The sequence below is a fragment of the Ylistrum balloti genome, unplaced genomic scaffold, assembly GCF_031769215.1.
Source record: "Ylistrum balloti isolate Yb309-2 unplaced genomic scaffold, AGI_CSIRO_Ybal_v1 Utg369764, whole genome shotgun sequence".
In the NCBI taxonomy this organism is placed as follows: Eukaryota; Metazoa; Mollusca; class Bivalvia; order Pectinida; family Pectinidae; genus Ylistrum; species Ylistrum balloti.
In genome coordinates this window covers 1,369,215-1,384,849 of record NW_026781961.1, presented here as the reverse complement: position 1 = coordinate 1,384,849, position 15,635 = coordinate 1,369,215, and the positions used below count along the sequence as shown (strand labels likewise).

The following is a 15,635-nucleotide window of genomic DNA, read 5'->3' as shown; positions in this document are numbered from 1 at the left end:
GACTGTTACAGCAGGTTAAACTTTCGACAAAGAAACGTGAAGTCAAGCTAACTAAACTTTATTCACCAACCAATTGTTTATTTATTCCGAGTCATAGATGTCCTAATCATTCACTAATAATATCGTCTTAAATCATGCGTGATAGTCCATATCAAGAGCTCTCACATCTTTTAGCGGTTACATACACAATAATATAAACAGACGGGGAATTTCGACCGCGATTGACATCATATAACTTGTACAAAGTATTACGTGAGACTGTGTTTGACTGTCATGTCGGAACAGAATTTGCTCACGCACTCTCGTAATCAGAAAACAACACCTTTTGGAACATTTGATCAGACATTTGCACATCGGATTATATCAAAAGATCCAGATCCCGAGGTAAGATTATTGTATTTTGCAGTGTTATTGTTCTTATAACCCTTGTTCTCACTTCAGAACCTGACATTTTTTACTTGTATTGACCTGAATGTACATGACAAATGTCGTCGATGATGCGGACGATGTATATGTGTTCTATTTCTATTTGAGTGTAAATATTTCCTTTGTTCATAGTTAATCGTCATTTATATTTGATTTTGTTTACATGTCGGTATTTCTTGTCGTCGTAACACGTTTGGAAATGTAGAGTTTTTTTTTTATCAGTTTAAAAGAATACACATGAAAAGTCTCTTAAGACTTTTTTTAAACATTTTGTCACGATAACGTAGACAAAATTAAGCAGTTACGTAAATATGATATGCCGTTTTAAGCAAATACATTGAAGTCAAGATTTACGATTAAAAGCAAATATATGTATAAATAGATATATATTTTCATCGAATGTTTACACCATGTGTGATTGAGACGAAAGATTATACATGTAATATACTTAACTTGGAGAAAAGTTTTGAGTTATCTACTTGCCGCCTTATGATCGAGAGATACGGTTTTACAATGAAGATAATACTGTCACCTAGGCTCACGTCCGTAAATATGGACAGACAATTGCAGGGCGCTTGTATTGTGTCAAACACTGAAATGTTACCAATACGATAAAGTCACTTCTCGTCCAGGCATAGTATACGGGAAATTGGTAAGTCAGTTATGATGCATCACAGTCACTTACGAAATCAATAACTGCGATACACAGTATGTTACGGTAGAAGGCTGACACCCATACAAGTGACTCCTGTTGGTATGAATTGGAACGCGTTATGTCCTGAAATGTGGGAAAACCCCGGGGAATTATCAGAGATAAGGCAGATAACCCCATACCTTTCTTCGTCTGATGCAGAGAATGTTAACCCATGTCAACTTGTTAACTAGAATTGGGTTAAAGTAATGTTCATAAGGTGAATTTGATAAGATAAACTTAAATCACATTAAACAATATTACAAGACATGCCTACCAACAACTTGATAGGATCTAGTTAGATTGAAGCTCATGTCCCTTGTAAGCCTTCGTCAGTCAACCATGAATGCACTCGACATATACCCTCACCTGTCATACAAAGGGAGGCCAAATGACTCTAGCTGGTATCCAGACGTTAGCAGTATGGAACTAAACCATGATAGATAGTTAGTTTTCAGAATCCTTGATGGGCTAAAGAATGGTTTGGCTCGAATGTAGTTTGATTTGAAAGGTGCTATTATATTGTGTGACTTTTGTACAATTTTCGATATTCACAGAGGATGGACACGGCGTGTTAATGTTTAATTTACCATGTTTTCTTTCATTAGAATTTGGGACACATCAAAATATAAGCATCTAATATTGAAAAAATATGAAACTAATTGAGATTTGATGTTAAAGTCAGAAAGTAGTATCTGGAAATATCATTTCGTGTGTGATGTCTCATGGTGGATTAACATTTCGCTCTGTTTAAAAAGGAAAACCGTAATACATGCTGCTCCGATATATATGCTTTATAAATATTCATGTGCGGTTTTATGTGCTGTTCAAAGTAGATCTAAGAGTTTAACCCTTTTATTTCATATATGTATGTCAAATGAAAGTATGTTTAATTATTCTGAATGGATAAATGTATTTGTGCATTATGTACAAGCATGCTTAGCCTATGCATTTTAACGTGAGGTCCATAGGCATATCTCCTGAATTCTCGTCTTGTGAGGAAAATTGTTTGAATAATATTATATAAGAAAGATGACATATAATTTGCAGTAACCTGTAAGCCAGAATTATCACATAAATTTGAGGTTCTTTTAAAATGATCAGAAACGTGTAAATAACGAATTGTTTTAAATACGGGACAAGGGCACATCACAAACTAGATTTTCAAACTTTTTGTAGTCACTTAGATTTATGGAGATTTTCACAAAATATACCGTAAGTGCCACTGACGAGTTCTAGTACAACAAAAACAGCTGTATGATGTAGCATCACTGACGAGTTCTAGTACAACAAACACAGCGTATGATGTAGCATCACTGACGAGTTCTACTACAACAAACACAGCCTATGATGTAGCATCACTGACGAGTTCTAGTACAACAAAAACAGCTGTATGATGTAGCATCACTGACGAGTTCTAGTACAGCAAAAACAGCGTATGATGTAGCATCACTGACGAGTTCTAGTACAACAAAAACAGTTGTATAATGTAGCATCATAACGAGTCCTAAAGGACAAAACAGCTTTATGATGCAGTTTGGATTACGATTATGTTGACATATTGGTATTTTCTTGTTGTGTTTAAAAACATGTATTTCTCCACGTGTTACTGAAAAATGACATAACTTACAACTTCATTGCAACGCATTGAAATTGCGACTGGCTCTAGTTAGAGAGACAATGTGCGACTATATGTTTCTTTTAATGAATGAAGTGTGTACGCTTCAGATAAGTGGAGTGTACGGCTCTTGAGAGCGATATATTGTGAGTTATTATCAAGATATGAGGAGACTATGAAATTCGAAAAGTCCCCAGTTACACTATAAAAGCAATCATCACATGGAAAGTATGTCAGGGTCAAGTATGACGTCATATGAAGTGGAAATGTGAGAATTCTACAGCTCCTTAAATGTCACTGTATACACATGTCGCAGTTGTTTCCGGTTTTCTGATTGATATGCCGTGAACGTATTTTACCTGTGACCCCAAGATGAAATAAGATATTTCATCATGCCTTAATCTCTAACCTTGCTATTGATTAGGGGTTTACTATCTGTATGTTCATAAATGGCAACGTTGGAGTAAGACGAATGCATTCTAGTAATTGATATACGTAAGTTTAGAGGTCAGAGTTAGAATGACATATATGGATATTTATTGATAGTTAGTATTTAACTAGAACTGAATCTATTTAATATTCCCCACTGATCTGACACGATCATATTTTCTATTTTGATATATCAAAAATTTACTTATAGAAATCAAAATAAGTTTTAAATCGATGAATGGTTCAAAACTTTGCCCTGATCTTGACCACTAATAATCAGGTGATTTTCAATTTTAACAGTACATCTCTATGATTTAAAAGAGGTAACACGGTAAAAATTTTCACTTAACAGCTTGGGATGAATATCACAGTGACAGTGACAGGGATGGAGATGTGTTGTAAGGCTTCATCATTATTACCGTTGACCTTGATCTGAAGCTCACGATGACCTAAAAAAGTATTCCATCTGGCGTTAGTGCAGATATATTTCTATCAACTTGTTATCTATGATGGTTTGAAAGCTATGGTACAGATAAAATGTACTGAACAAGCTAGCCACTTTGGTATTTGGGGAATGATCTGTGTTGACCGAGTTTCAAAACACTGACTGTGGATGATCAATTTATGTTTCTAGATATAAAGATATCAATGGCTGTCTAAATCCAAAAGTTACACATCGGACAAGAATATACTGCTTAATTTGTACAAATCGACCTTTTGATTTTTGAGTGAAGGTCATAGCAACCCAATGATATTGCACTGCATATTACCAGTTGTTATTTCAAAAGTTATTTATTTAAAAAATGCAGGTATTTGATCTTGAACTGAATACCACAGTGACTTTATTTGAGTGTACTTCACTGATGCAGACGATTTTCCAGTTTATCATATATCTATTAACGCTTCGATAGTAATACTCCGAACAAGAATGTTCTGAAAGTTTGGCCGTGTAGTAAAGGTCAGAGTTTCCTTATTTCAGTTCACTGACCAATGTCTTTAGCGCTTCAAAGAATGGATACAAGTTTTTCTGGTGGTTCAAAACAGCAACATGAACAAGTTGTTTTAGAAGAACAAGGAGAGCAAAAAACCTATAATAAAACAGTATTTAATTCAATTTTACCAGCGAAATATAAGGAAATATCTCATGGATAAAAAATCTTATTTTTCACTAGTTTTGTTATTATACAATAGTGAAAAATAAAACGTTTGCAGACTTACACCATTGGAAAGAAAGAACACAAGTCAACTGATAGTGACATGACCTTCAATTCCATTGTAAACTTTTATTTCCATTAAAGTCAGCAAACAACGCAATGTGAATTACCTTATCAGAGGTCAAATCAAATATCAAACCAAACGTCTTGAACGTGGAGCTAACACGTTTGTCATTTCAAGGGGGTTCGTGTTATAAACAACGACATCTGTAACCGCCATATTTTCAGCCGCGTAGTAACTTGTCACAAGTCAATGTCTCTTTGGATGTATTTTTTACTCTTAGTGTCATGAATAAGTAACATTTTCTATATGAATATAAAAATAAATGTACGTTTAATTTAATTTTTGTATTTTCATATTTTTGATGATTTGTAATATAAACAGACTATATTTTCTTATGAAAATGAAACAAATAAAATATTTGATAGTGTCTTCAGTAGTTACAAATATATTTAACTCGTATGTCTAATATTTTTGCATCATTCACTCGTGCTGATAATAAAATATTAGACACACTTGTGAATTATATTTGTTATTACTGAAGACAAGATTAAATATTCTCTATTTACAACATGTCATCAGATTACAGTTTTGTCCTCTCCTTATATGTATAAGATATAGGAATCAATCTTGTAAATATTTGACCCCGCTTGTTATACAAGAGAAACATGTTTGATCAATACATTGATAAATTCTAATTTGTTGAGGAAATCTCTATATTTAATCATATAATCTAGATTTTGTAACTAATTTTCAGTAATCTAATACGCTTTTTATATATAGTTTAAACTGAAATAAAAAAATAACGAAGTATTGATTAAAATCATGAAGGTTTGCCTTATTAACAAGAAATTGAAATATCACGTTAACGCGATTTGTTGAAATTATGTTTTTGATTGAATTTCTTTCAGGTCTAAAGAACAAATTCTGCATAGTCTGCAAATTCTTCAGATTTGGATTGAATCTGTTCTGAGAAGTAGGATGTAATTCTTGTTCAATAGGATGTACTTTTGACTATTTGGATGCAGTCAGCTTAATTAGATGCACTGTGCGCTGCTACTTTTCTATCCGGTGTACTCGCGGTCTCCTGAGATGAACCCATTTTCTTACCTGGAAGAACATTTTAGCATCTCTCATGTACTCGTTGCTACAAAGATGTAATCCTTGATTGCTCAAGTATTTGTTTTGCTGCTTGGACCTCATTTATCATAGATTAAGTCTCCTTTATTGGATCTAGTTACAAAATATTTTCTCTTTCTTGAATAAGGTCTAACTTCATGCTTTGTTGTGTTTTCTAGGCCGATCAACCGCGACAGGCGTGGTCTAACCAGTTGGAATTCATTCTGACATGTGTAGGATACGCTGTTGGACTTGGTAACGTATGGAGGTTTCCGTACCTATGTTTCAAGAATGGTGGAGGTAGGTATCAATTTGTCTAAACAGTTTATGAGTATTTGTTTTGAAAAGATAGTTGTAGAATGTACTTATTTTCCTAAAAATGTATGGCCTCGCAAGGAAACAAAAGATATACATGTATCTCCGAGAAGAATTGTATTACAATTTGTATTGTTTACATATGTTAAGCAATTTGATATCGCAGAGTTATTTCCCTTCGTTTAACTCTGCCAGTGATTTAGCTTGACAGCTGATATAGAAGAAAGTGATGTTTAATCGTTTGTTCGTTGGAAGTCAAAGATTATATTCGCTGTCATTGTCGTTGCAGGTGCGTTTTTGATTCCATATTGCATCTGTCTATTTTTGGTTGGAATCCCTATATTTTATCTCGAGCTCAGTTTGGGACAGTTTGCAAGCCTTGGACCTCTAAAAGTATGGAGTCTAAACCCGTCACTAAAAGGTATACAGACATACTAATGATAAAAAGAAAAATGAACAAAAATAGATAAATAAATAGATAAACTGAACAAACCAAAAGCAAAAAATAATACTAATGATTAGATTCAGAGAAATTGAACGAACAAAATCCAGCAATAACATATGTATATAACATGTATTTCTGCACTGATTCCTGTATTGCATTTTTTAATGTTTTGGACAACCAAGCTAAATAAAACGAATCTTTTTCGTCTTCTATTGATCATAACTCGTAGGCATATAATGCGAAATCTCTCTTATCTGTTTCATTATTTTTTTAGGTCTCGGTATGTGTTTGGTCATAGTTCCTGCCATAATCGCCATTTACTACAACGTTGTCATTGCTTACTGCATCTATTTCTTCTTTGCGTCGATGACGTCATCACTTCCATGGGTTGCGTGTGACAATACTTGGAACACATGTGACTGTAATGACGGTTCATTAAATTTATCCCTAAGTGATCCATGGCAAGGCTCAAGGCCGGACTGCTGTAAGTAGATTTTATCCTGTAATTATTGTTCTTATGTTCTGATGTATGTCTCATGTTGTGTTGAAGATATGGGGTTACACTCGTTTGCAACACAATATTATTTAATAGTCTAACAATGCCAACAATATCTTTGAAATAGCAAAGAAAATTGGAGAAATATTTGTTTCCCTCGTTCTTCTGTTAATACCAAAATTGCAGAATGATTTCTCATTGTGAATCTAATGAAAAAATCAACAAATAACATTAAAGTTACACTATTCCTTGGTATTTGCTAAGAATGAAATTCAAACTCTTGTAAAATATAGTATTTGATATAAAAAAATAATGTTATTAGAATATAATGTTTAGATTATTTCAATTTTCAATGTTCCCGTACGACAATCACAGCTTTTGTAGTTGTTTACAATATGTTAATTCTAGATCACCAAAAGACGAGTCTCTAACATGTTAAATTTCCTGGTTGGGAACTACAACGTACGAATGGGTATATAGATTGCGTTGTTACCAGTTTATGTACTTATCATTGTAGTAAATCACACCATCAATAAAACATCGAGTCCGAGCGAGGAATATTTCTTGTAAGTATAAATTCATCTAAATGTTATTTGTCAGTTTTTGTTGAATTTCTACTAATTTAGATATTTACATCGCTGAAAGGCTTAGATAATAAAATGTTTATTCGCATCGATTTAAAATCAAAATTAATTATCATATCTCCAGTAGATGTATATTAAATAAAAACACAATCACCTGTATAGTTGTATTTTATGTAGAAATAGTAAATCAGGATTTAATTATCACACACTATCTTATAGAAAATGGAAGACATAGATAAAAACACATGAAAATTCATGCGTGGATTTCATTGAGTTTATTGTTAATATATGGGCATACAAATACCTCTTTCCCTTCTGTAAAGTAGAATTACTGGTTAATATACAAGCGTTACTGTAGTTTTTCTTGTTCTGTCACTTAGCGAGAAGGTACTAGGAGTGACGGGTGGTGTTGGTGAACCCGGTAACGTGAAATGGGACGTGATGCTATGTAACCTGCTAGCATGGCTGATTGTCTTCCTGGTGCTTTCCAAGGGTATTCAGTCTCTGGGAAAGGTAATTTTTATAAAGATCTAATACAATATATTTTGTTTCTTTTTTATTCTCAAATTCTTCAGAATCTTTTTCTTGTTTTTGAAAATTCTTTTAACAAATCTAGATTCTTGCTTTCGTTTTGTTTTTTATTTTTAGTTATTTTATTTATAACTACACCGAAATTTAGAATTACATTTCAAACTATTCTTGACAGTGTAATCTACCGATGTACGACCGATGAACGACACATGATTTCCCACTATTGTACTGAAATGCATGGCAATAAAAGTAATACCAACATGCAGATTGATCAAGGGAATACTTTATTTAATTCTCAACTATTCTACAGGTTGTTCATGTTATCTGCTATTTTATCACTGGTTGTTTATTTTGTCGGCTATTCTATTAGAGGTTGTTTGTTTTTCAGCTGTTTAATTACAGATAGTTTATTTCATCTTGTATTTTATTACAGGTTATTTATTTTGTCGAATAATAAATTCCATGTTGTTTATTTTGTCGGCTGTTTTATTACAGGTTGTTTATTTTGTCAGCTAATATATTACTTGCTGTTTATTTTGTCGGCTGTTTTTATTACAGGTTGTTTATTTTTCGGCTATATTCCCGTACGTCCTGTTGACAGTTATGTTAGTCCGAGGACTCACCCTAGATGGTTACTACGATGGTGTTATGTTCTACATCACCCCTGACTGGGATAAAGTTAGCGATCCGAATGTGAGCTTTCTTATCTTATTTAGAAATATTTATCTCTTAATCATACAGAAACCCGCCGTTTTTATTATATATGTGTTAATTTTCTAATATTATTTGCGGATAAAATATGTTCATGTACTTTCGACAGAAAGTAATTGTGCTATGAATAAGAGATGTACCTCAACCTTCTTTCAAAGAGATAATATGTATCATTAGCACTTAAAGAAATTTTTCATTAACTTTCACACCTTTTTCAAATCTCCATTAAATATTATTTGTGTTTATTTGTAGAATGTACAAAAGACACACAAGTGAATAGCACTGTGTTTTACTGATTTAGCTAGATACAGTAAAGCCACCCCATGAATTTAACTGCATCATACAGCTGCTTCGCTCTTCAAGGAGTCGTCAATGATGCTAAAGACCTAAATTTATATGTAGATACTATATATAGACAACCGACAAAGATCATTAAGATCACCATTATCCCAGTATTACATTACAAGTGTTTTTGTTGTGTACATAATCATATCAAATCATGGGTTTTTTTTATATATTTTTTATATTATGGTTTTTATATTTACATACTCTATAACCATTGGTTTTTCCTTTGACATATTTATATTCGATAGTTTTGTTTTAAGAAATATATATATATATATATATTGTCATTTACAGTGACATAACGGAAAAAAGAAATTTCGAATATAAAGAAGTAATATTGTTTTGATGTGAGCTTTTAGATAAGTTTACTTTCCACCGTTTTAGGTTTGGAGCGATGCAGCCACACAGATTTTCTTCTCTCTCAGCGCTTGTCAAGGTGGACTTATTGCGATGGCTAGTTATAACAAATTCAACAACCTTACCCTAAGGTTTGTGTTGACAATTTAAAGCAGGTTCCCAATTATTCTGCCTCGCACAGATATCAGCTTATTTCTCTTTTACTTGTATATGATTAATTGAAATATAAAACACAAACAAAAAGCAAACAACAAACACAAACGATAAGTAAACAAACGGAAAACAAAAATAGAGATAAAGTAATTGCTTTATTGCAGGGATGCACTCATTGTTCCAATCATCAACTGTTTGACGAGTTTTTATGCCGGTTTTGCCATTTTCTCCGTTCTGGGATTCATGGCCTATTCCAAAGGCGTGTCTGTTGCTGACGTTGCTGCTGGAGGTAAGTGTCAAGTTACACAAGATCCGATTTTAATGATGATGATAAATTGGCAATGTAACAATAATCTTACAGGCCGTGCTTACCAAGCGGCAGATCATAGAAATACAATGATAATCCAATTCAATCTTATTTTTCTCAAGCTAATGTATGAAATGTGGAATTGAAGGAAAAGTCAATGATATGTCATGTCTAGGTACATTATGAAGACAGACATACGTCCTACTGAGGACATACGTATTAATGAGTCATGATAATGAGGAAAGTAGGGTATATTTGAAAAGACCCTAAATATAATAATCTTCATTCACCGATGTTGAAACACCAACGTAGAAAATCATTCCGCATGCAGGTACAAAATGTAATCAAAACATTACCCGAAAATGACTTGTTGTTTCATAACTTTCAAAACATCAGCTTAAAAGAGGAGAGAAAAGTATATTCATAATGATAATGTGGATATCGTACATTAATGACTAAAATTGTTTCTTTAGGACCAGGTCTAGTATTTGTTGTGTATCCAGAAGGCCTTGCACAGATGTCCGTACCCACATTATGGGCCATCCTCTTCTTCTTCATGATGATGACCCTTGGCTTTAGCTCTCAGGTAAATTCTCTAAATATATTGAGTTATATTCTATCTTTTCGATATACATGTAATAATTGTCAATGCGGCAAGTACTATGAGAACAAAGTAGGCTATCGGCATTTTACGGAATTGAAACCAAATTTCACTTCAATATATCACAAAAGTTTTCTACCACTTCGTTAATAACAAAATTACAATAGAGAAGAAAATAGAAATATTCCCCATTCTTAGGTTATTGTGATCTTTCTTATTTAATTCATTCTAACATTCTCATTATCTATTTCCGGATGTTATCACGATGCTTCTGTATTATCTACTGATTCTAACTTCCGGTTGTTTCGTATGATTTGTATTTATCATTATCATTATTGACATGATAAAGTTGCATCTATCTATTTTACAGTTTTCGATTGTGGAAGCAGTTTTAACCGGTCTCATGGATCAATTTAGTCGTACCCTTAACACTCGGTGGCGAAAAATTGGTTTCCGGTTGTTGATATGCCTGACAGGTTTCTTGCTTGGACTTCCAATGGTTACAGAGGTTAGTCTTTTAAAAATTCGTTTATAGCAAAAACAGAAAATAATTTATTGCATCAAACATTAATATACATAAAATCGATGGTTACAAGTACTTAATTAATCTCATGAATTGTAAATACACTGTCACTTGAAAGCAAAGCAACAATACGATTTAATGTTCTGGGAAAAATACCTATTCATGTAAAACCACCAGAATTCCAAAAGAGATGTTGACGCCGACTCATTCAAGAGCTTTGCTGATTCTTCGTATGTTGGATCTTCTGTGTTGTGTCTTGTTTTGTGCTTGATCGTCTGTTTTCAAGCAGCGGTAAATAATTAACTTTCAGCATCCGAAATGGTCGTCTTTGTTATTCTGAATAATCTCAAAATTACGGAACACCACTAGGACCAAGGGAAACCTACATAACAAATTTGAGAATGACCAATGTAGCTTTTCTGAAGAAAAAAATATCACGTATGTTTAGAGCGTACCACAAACAAAAGCGATTTGAAAACCACACATCCAGGGGTCTTAAACAGGAAAATACCGACATTTCAACATAATACTGCTAGACACCAAACTTCAAAGAAACGTTGAAACGAGAAAATGCTAATAACAGTAGATATTGAAGCGAATTCCACGGAGTCTTTTTGTAAACAAAAAGTGCAAAATATAAGCTATGGCCTTTGAGTACTTGATAATAGGAAAACATGGCTTTTAAATATTGGTCTAGCGACTTATGATAACCAGTTATAACATCGAAATTTGCAACAAATCACTAACTGAAATGTCCTCATAGTTGAACCGAATAAGATTCCAAATATGATAACCGATCAGCCGTCATATAAAAATCAACACCAGGTCTTAATCTCCTTAAAGCATTTTAATCGTCTCCTTGTAAACCGTTCTTTTCAATATTTTGTTGTAGAATTTAGAATTCGAAAAGTATATAGGATTATGCTGATATGTCGGTATTTTCCTAATATTGCAGAACGAACTCAAATTAGCTTTACGTGGTGTTCCCGCACTATTCTAAGACAGAATATACGTTTTATTCTTCAAATATATGTGAATGTTCTTTTGCAATCACTTTGACATTTCCATTTGTAGGGGGGCTACTACATGTTTGAGTTGACAGACCATTTCATCAGTGGGTTCCCCATGCTTTTCATCGGACTTACTGAGCTGATTGCCATTAATTATATTTACGGTATGTAAAAATGAAACACATTAGTACATAGAGTGCCTTGCCATTCATTTGATTCATTTGAGATTGTTCAAACAAGTCTAAGAGTTAACACATGCTCTTCCGAAGTCAAATTCATCACAAGGTTTGTAAATCTCTTTTGAAACGGAAACGAATGTAATGCTCTGTTTATCATATAACTTAGTTCAGTAATCTAGTTCACTCTTTGGAACATATTACAAAATTTTAAATTCATTAATACAGAAACTTAATGGGGGATTATTTGCAAAACAACAAAAAACATATGATACAATACGATGTCATTACGGCAGCAAAGAGGACCTAAACCAATAGGCTGCACTAGATCGTATTACAAATGTGTGATACTAATGACTTGTATTTGTTAGACTGTTCACAGGATAGGTGTGTGCTTTGTAATCTTTATACATTATTATTATTCATATTCATATGTATATATGTATGCTACTTATTTTTGGATAGTGTAGGTATTATTTGATCATCAGTTAATGTTTGATGTGGTATGTGCTGTAACTTATCTTCATAACCTTATACCTAATTGAAAACCTCGTCTTATATATTTAATGTCGATTTTTATTGTTTTTACATACGCATTACTGAATCTGATTAATGACACATAGACACGTTAATACAAAATCGACGAAACAAAGGCAAACATAATTAAAAGAAAAAAATATTAACGATTCTCAGCCACTTCGAAATCCACACCACGCATTGATATTCATAATGAAAATATTGCGATTACCATAAAACGTTCCTAACTTCAACATGCTTTATTGAAAATACTCCTTTTTACTTTTTATATTGGTTTTATTTTGGGGGATAAGAGTGGGAGGTGTTTTTCTCAGTTAATCATTTTCATGACTATGTCTTCACATATGAACGCTAAAAGATTTATACTCAATCGTCACATTATAAATTAATTAAATGCGCCAGACGTTATTTAACTGTTCCAGACACGTGTTATCGTTTAATCAAGTTATGCTTTTTTTTTTATCTCTTTCTATAATTTTAGTCATAAATGAAAGACAAATAGTACCAGTACCCATCAAATTATATCACCAAGAGCGATACTTTCATCTCTGATTTCAATACATTTTGAAAAGAAATATTTGTAGTTTTTGTTTAAAGCTCTTATTTCTAAATCGGTTTCAGGATTTGGGAATTTTAAAAAAGACATTGAAATGATGATTGGCAGAAACATCTGTGTCACAATTAGTTTTTATTTCTTTGGACTGATGTGGTGTGTTGTTTCTCCTATAGGTTTGACGGTAAGTTCATATAAAAATTAAATCATTTTATGTTACAGTTATACAATAACATCTACCTGCTTAACAGTGTATGACAAATTGGTATCCGGATCGTTTTCGTTTTCATTATATTTAATTTATTGTATCCTCAAAACAAATATCCCACATAGTGCACTTAACGGTGCACATAATACCCTTAATAAATGTAATTTGCTGCTACATTTTGGTACTGTAAATTGGAGATGTTTGAGTAATAAAATACACTAATTCTAATACCATTGAAATAAGAACGTTAATATACTAGTATGTATCCTCTTTACTACAAACTTGTATTACATTATGAAAAACCGTTATTATTTTTGAAAATTTCAAATTGGCTTCTTAAGTTAAATATATATGTATAGAAGTATGGCATGACCTGACTACGATTGCTATTAATAAGTATTTATCCTTTTTACTTCAAACCTGTATTACATTATGAAAAACCGTTATTTTCTTTTTAAATTTCAAATTGGTTTTTAAGTTAAATATATATGTATAGAAGTTTGACATGACCTGACTACGATTGCTTTACAGACGGTTATAATAGCGAAGATCATTGAGTCGGAGCCTTTTGTGTCCGACGGATATCGGTACCCAGACTGGGCCCAGGCCATAGGATGGATGATCGTTGCTGCCGCTCTTATCTGCATGCCCCTTTGGTATATTGTATACTTGTGGAGGAATGGTCTGGGTTCGGTAAGTGTACCAGTGAGGTAGAAATAAATGTCATTTATCAAAAGAACACAAGCCAATTTGGACTAATGATATTCTCCTTCAAAACATCATACAATTATCATTTTGAATTATCAAAAATATTAATGCATTTTGTTTCTATAAATAAATTTGAAAACAAGTTAATGAATTAGTATTGTTTCAATTCACATGGTAGTTTCACAATAGGTACCACTGGGAAAAAGTAATCAAACATATAATTTACAAGGGAAAACCAAATGCGATATCAGAATACATTTATATACAAGAATAATTGTATTCAGTACTATTCAGCAGTTTATTAATTGATAATGTATGATAACTTCATTACTGTACAGTGTATATGACAGGGAATCATGAAAGTGATTATATATGCGGATGATGTACTTCCACATCAATGTCACATTATTTCTTTTGACCAATTTAGAGTCTTCTAAATTGACACCTAGACTTCAACAGTTATGCCCTGACGTCACTGACAAGTCCAATCAGTCTGTGTCTTTATTTCTCTATACTGTACCTAATTCTCAATGTGTATTGCAACATGTAATTCGCATTAGAGTATATTGTAGAACGTGTTTTTAACTATAAAATATATTTTTGTCCAGTTTTTCAGTAGTATCCACATTTACGATGATGTATTAATTTCACAGGAAGTAATTGTGTCTTTGTTTACAGCTCTGCCGAAAAATCAATTCGCCTTCGAGTACATGGGGACCTGCTCTTCCTGAAAATAGAACCGGTCCAAGATATTCTAAAACGGTCGAGATGTCCCCTGTAGATCTGGAGGGAGGCGTATATCAGCCAAAAGGCCAGGTCATATCTTTTGAACCAGGAGAACCACGCGGCTACGGGAATGGTGCCTTCACTCGAACTACAACAGAACCTTCCGCACCCGAGCTGCCGAATGGGGGAACAAATACATCATACGAACCTGACAATAACGGATATGTTAACGCAGCCTTCTCTCATCAGGAAACATCGGAAAAACCAGACAACACGACAAAATTTTGAAAAGCAAACCAGAACAAAAATGTGTCATCATTGATTTTGACGAGCGATCTTTTTCCGATCTCTAGTGTCGGACAACGTGCATATGATCTCCGCAAACAAAAAAAGAAAATCAGTTCAGTCACACAATAACGTCCCAAAAAACCCACAGTCATATTGGGAAAAGTGTTGAAAATTATATCACCAGATATAACTGTAAATGAACGACACATTTAGTCTAACAAACAGGAAAAGTATACTTAAGACAATGAGCATATTTTACTTTAGCCGATACATCATGTTATGTAAGTGTACAGGGATTTTTTAAAATAATTCTTTTAGACGTTTCGCATTTGTAAAAACAATTAATACTCAAATGCTGAATATTTGAATGATTCAATTATGACACAGTTGTGGGGAAATGCAGCCATTGCGTAAAAAGAAATCCTTCTCTGCGTAATGATCGAAATCTTTCTTGTTTCATTTAATGCTGATCTTCTTTCGGCTTGTGCGAGATATATAATCCCAAGCAACAGTTATGAATTGTACTTACGTGTCGCATTAAACGGACGCTGGTCGTTCGCATA

The 15,635-nt window shown here is 33.1% G+C and overlaps 1 protein-coding gene across 1 annotated transcript; it reads left to right on the top strand.

Annotated features, from left to right (window-relative positions):
* Positions 1-273: 273 nt before the first annotated feature.
* Positions 274-15,072, top strand: LOC132543751 (sodium- and chloride-dependent glycine transporter 1-like). The gene is made up of 15 exons (XM_060207274.1): positions 274-384; positions 5,678-5,798; positions 6,103-6,234; positions 6,533-6,742; positions 7,272-7,320; positions 7,719-7,851; positions 8,428-8,562; positions 9,310-9,413; positions 9,600-9,724; positions 10,216-10,328; positions 10,714-10,851; positions 11,941-12,040; positions 13,211-13,326; positions 13,882-14,043; positions 14,737-15,072. Exons 1-15 carry the CDS (start codon positions 274-276, stop codon positions 15,070-15,072), a joined length of 2,085 nt encoding a protein of 694 aa, XP_060063257.1.
* The last annotated feature ends 563 nt before the right edge of the window (positions 15,073-15,635 follow it).

Bases quoted from the DNA above. Each gene is read 5' to 3' on its own strand.
- LOC132543751 (XM_060207274.1), top strand. From the start codon at position 274: ATGTCGGAACAGAATTTGCTCACGCACTCTCGTAATCAGAAAACAACA. The intron at 9,725-10,215 runs GTAAGTGTCAAG...TTGTTTCTTTAG, and splicing joins TGCTGACGTTGCTGCTGGAG to GACCAGGTCTAGTATTTGTT. The intron at 10,852-11,940 runs GTTAGTCTTTTA...TTCCATTTGTAG, and splicing joins GACTTCCAATGGTTACAGAG to GGGGGCTACTACATGTTTGA.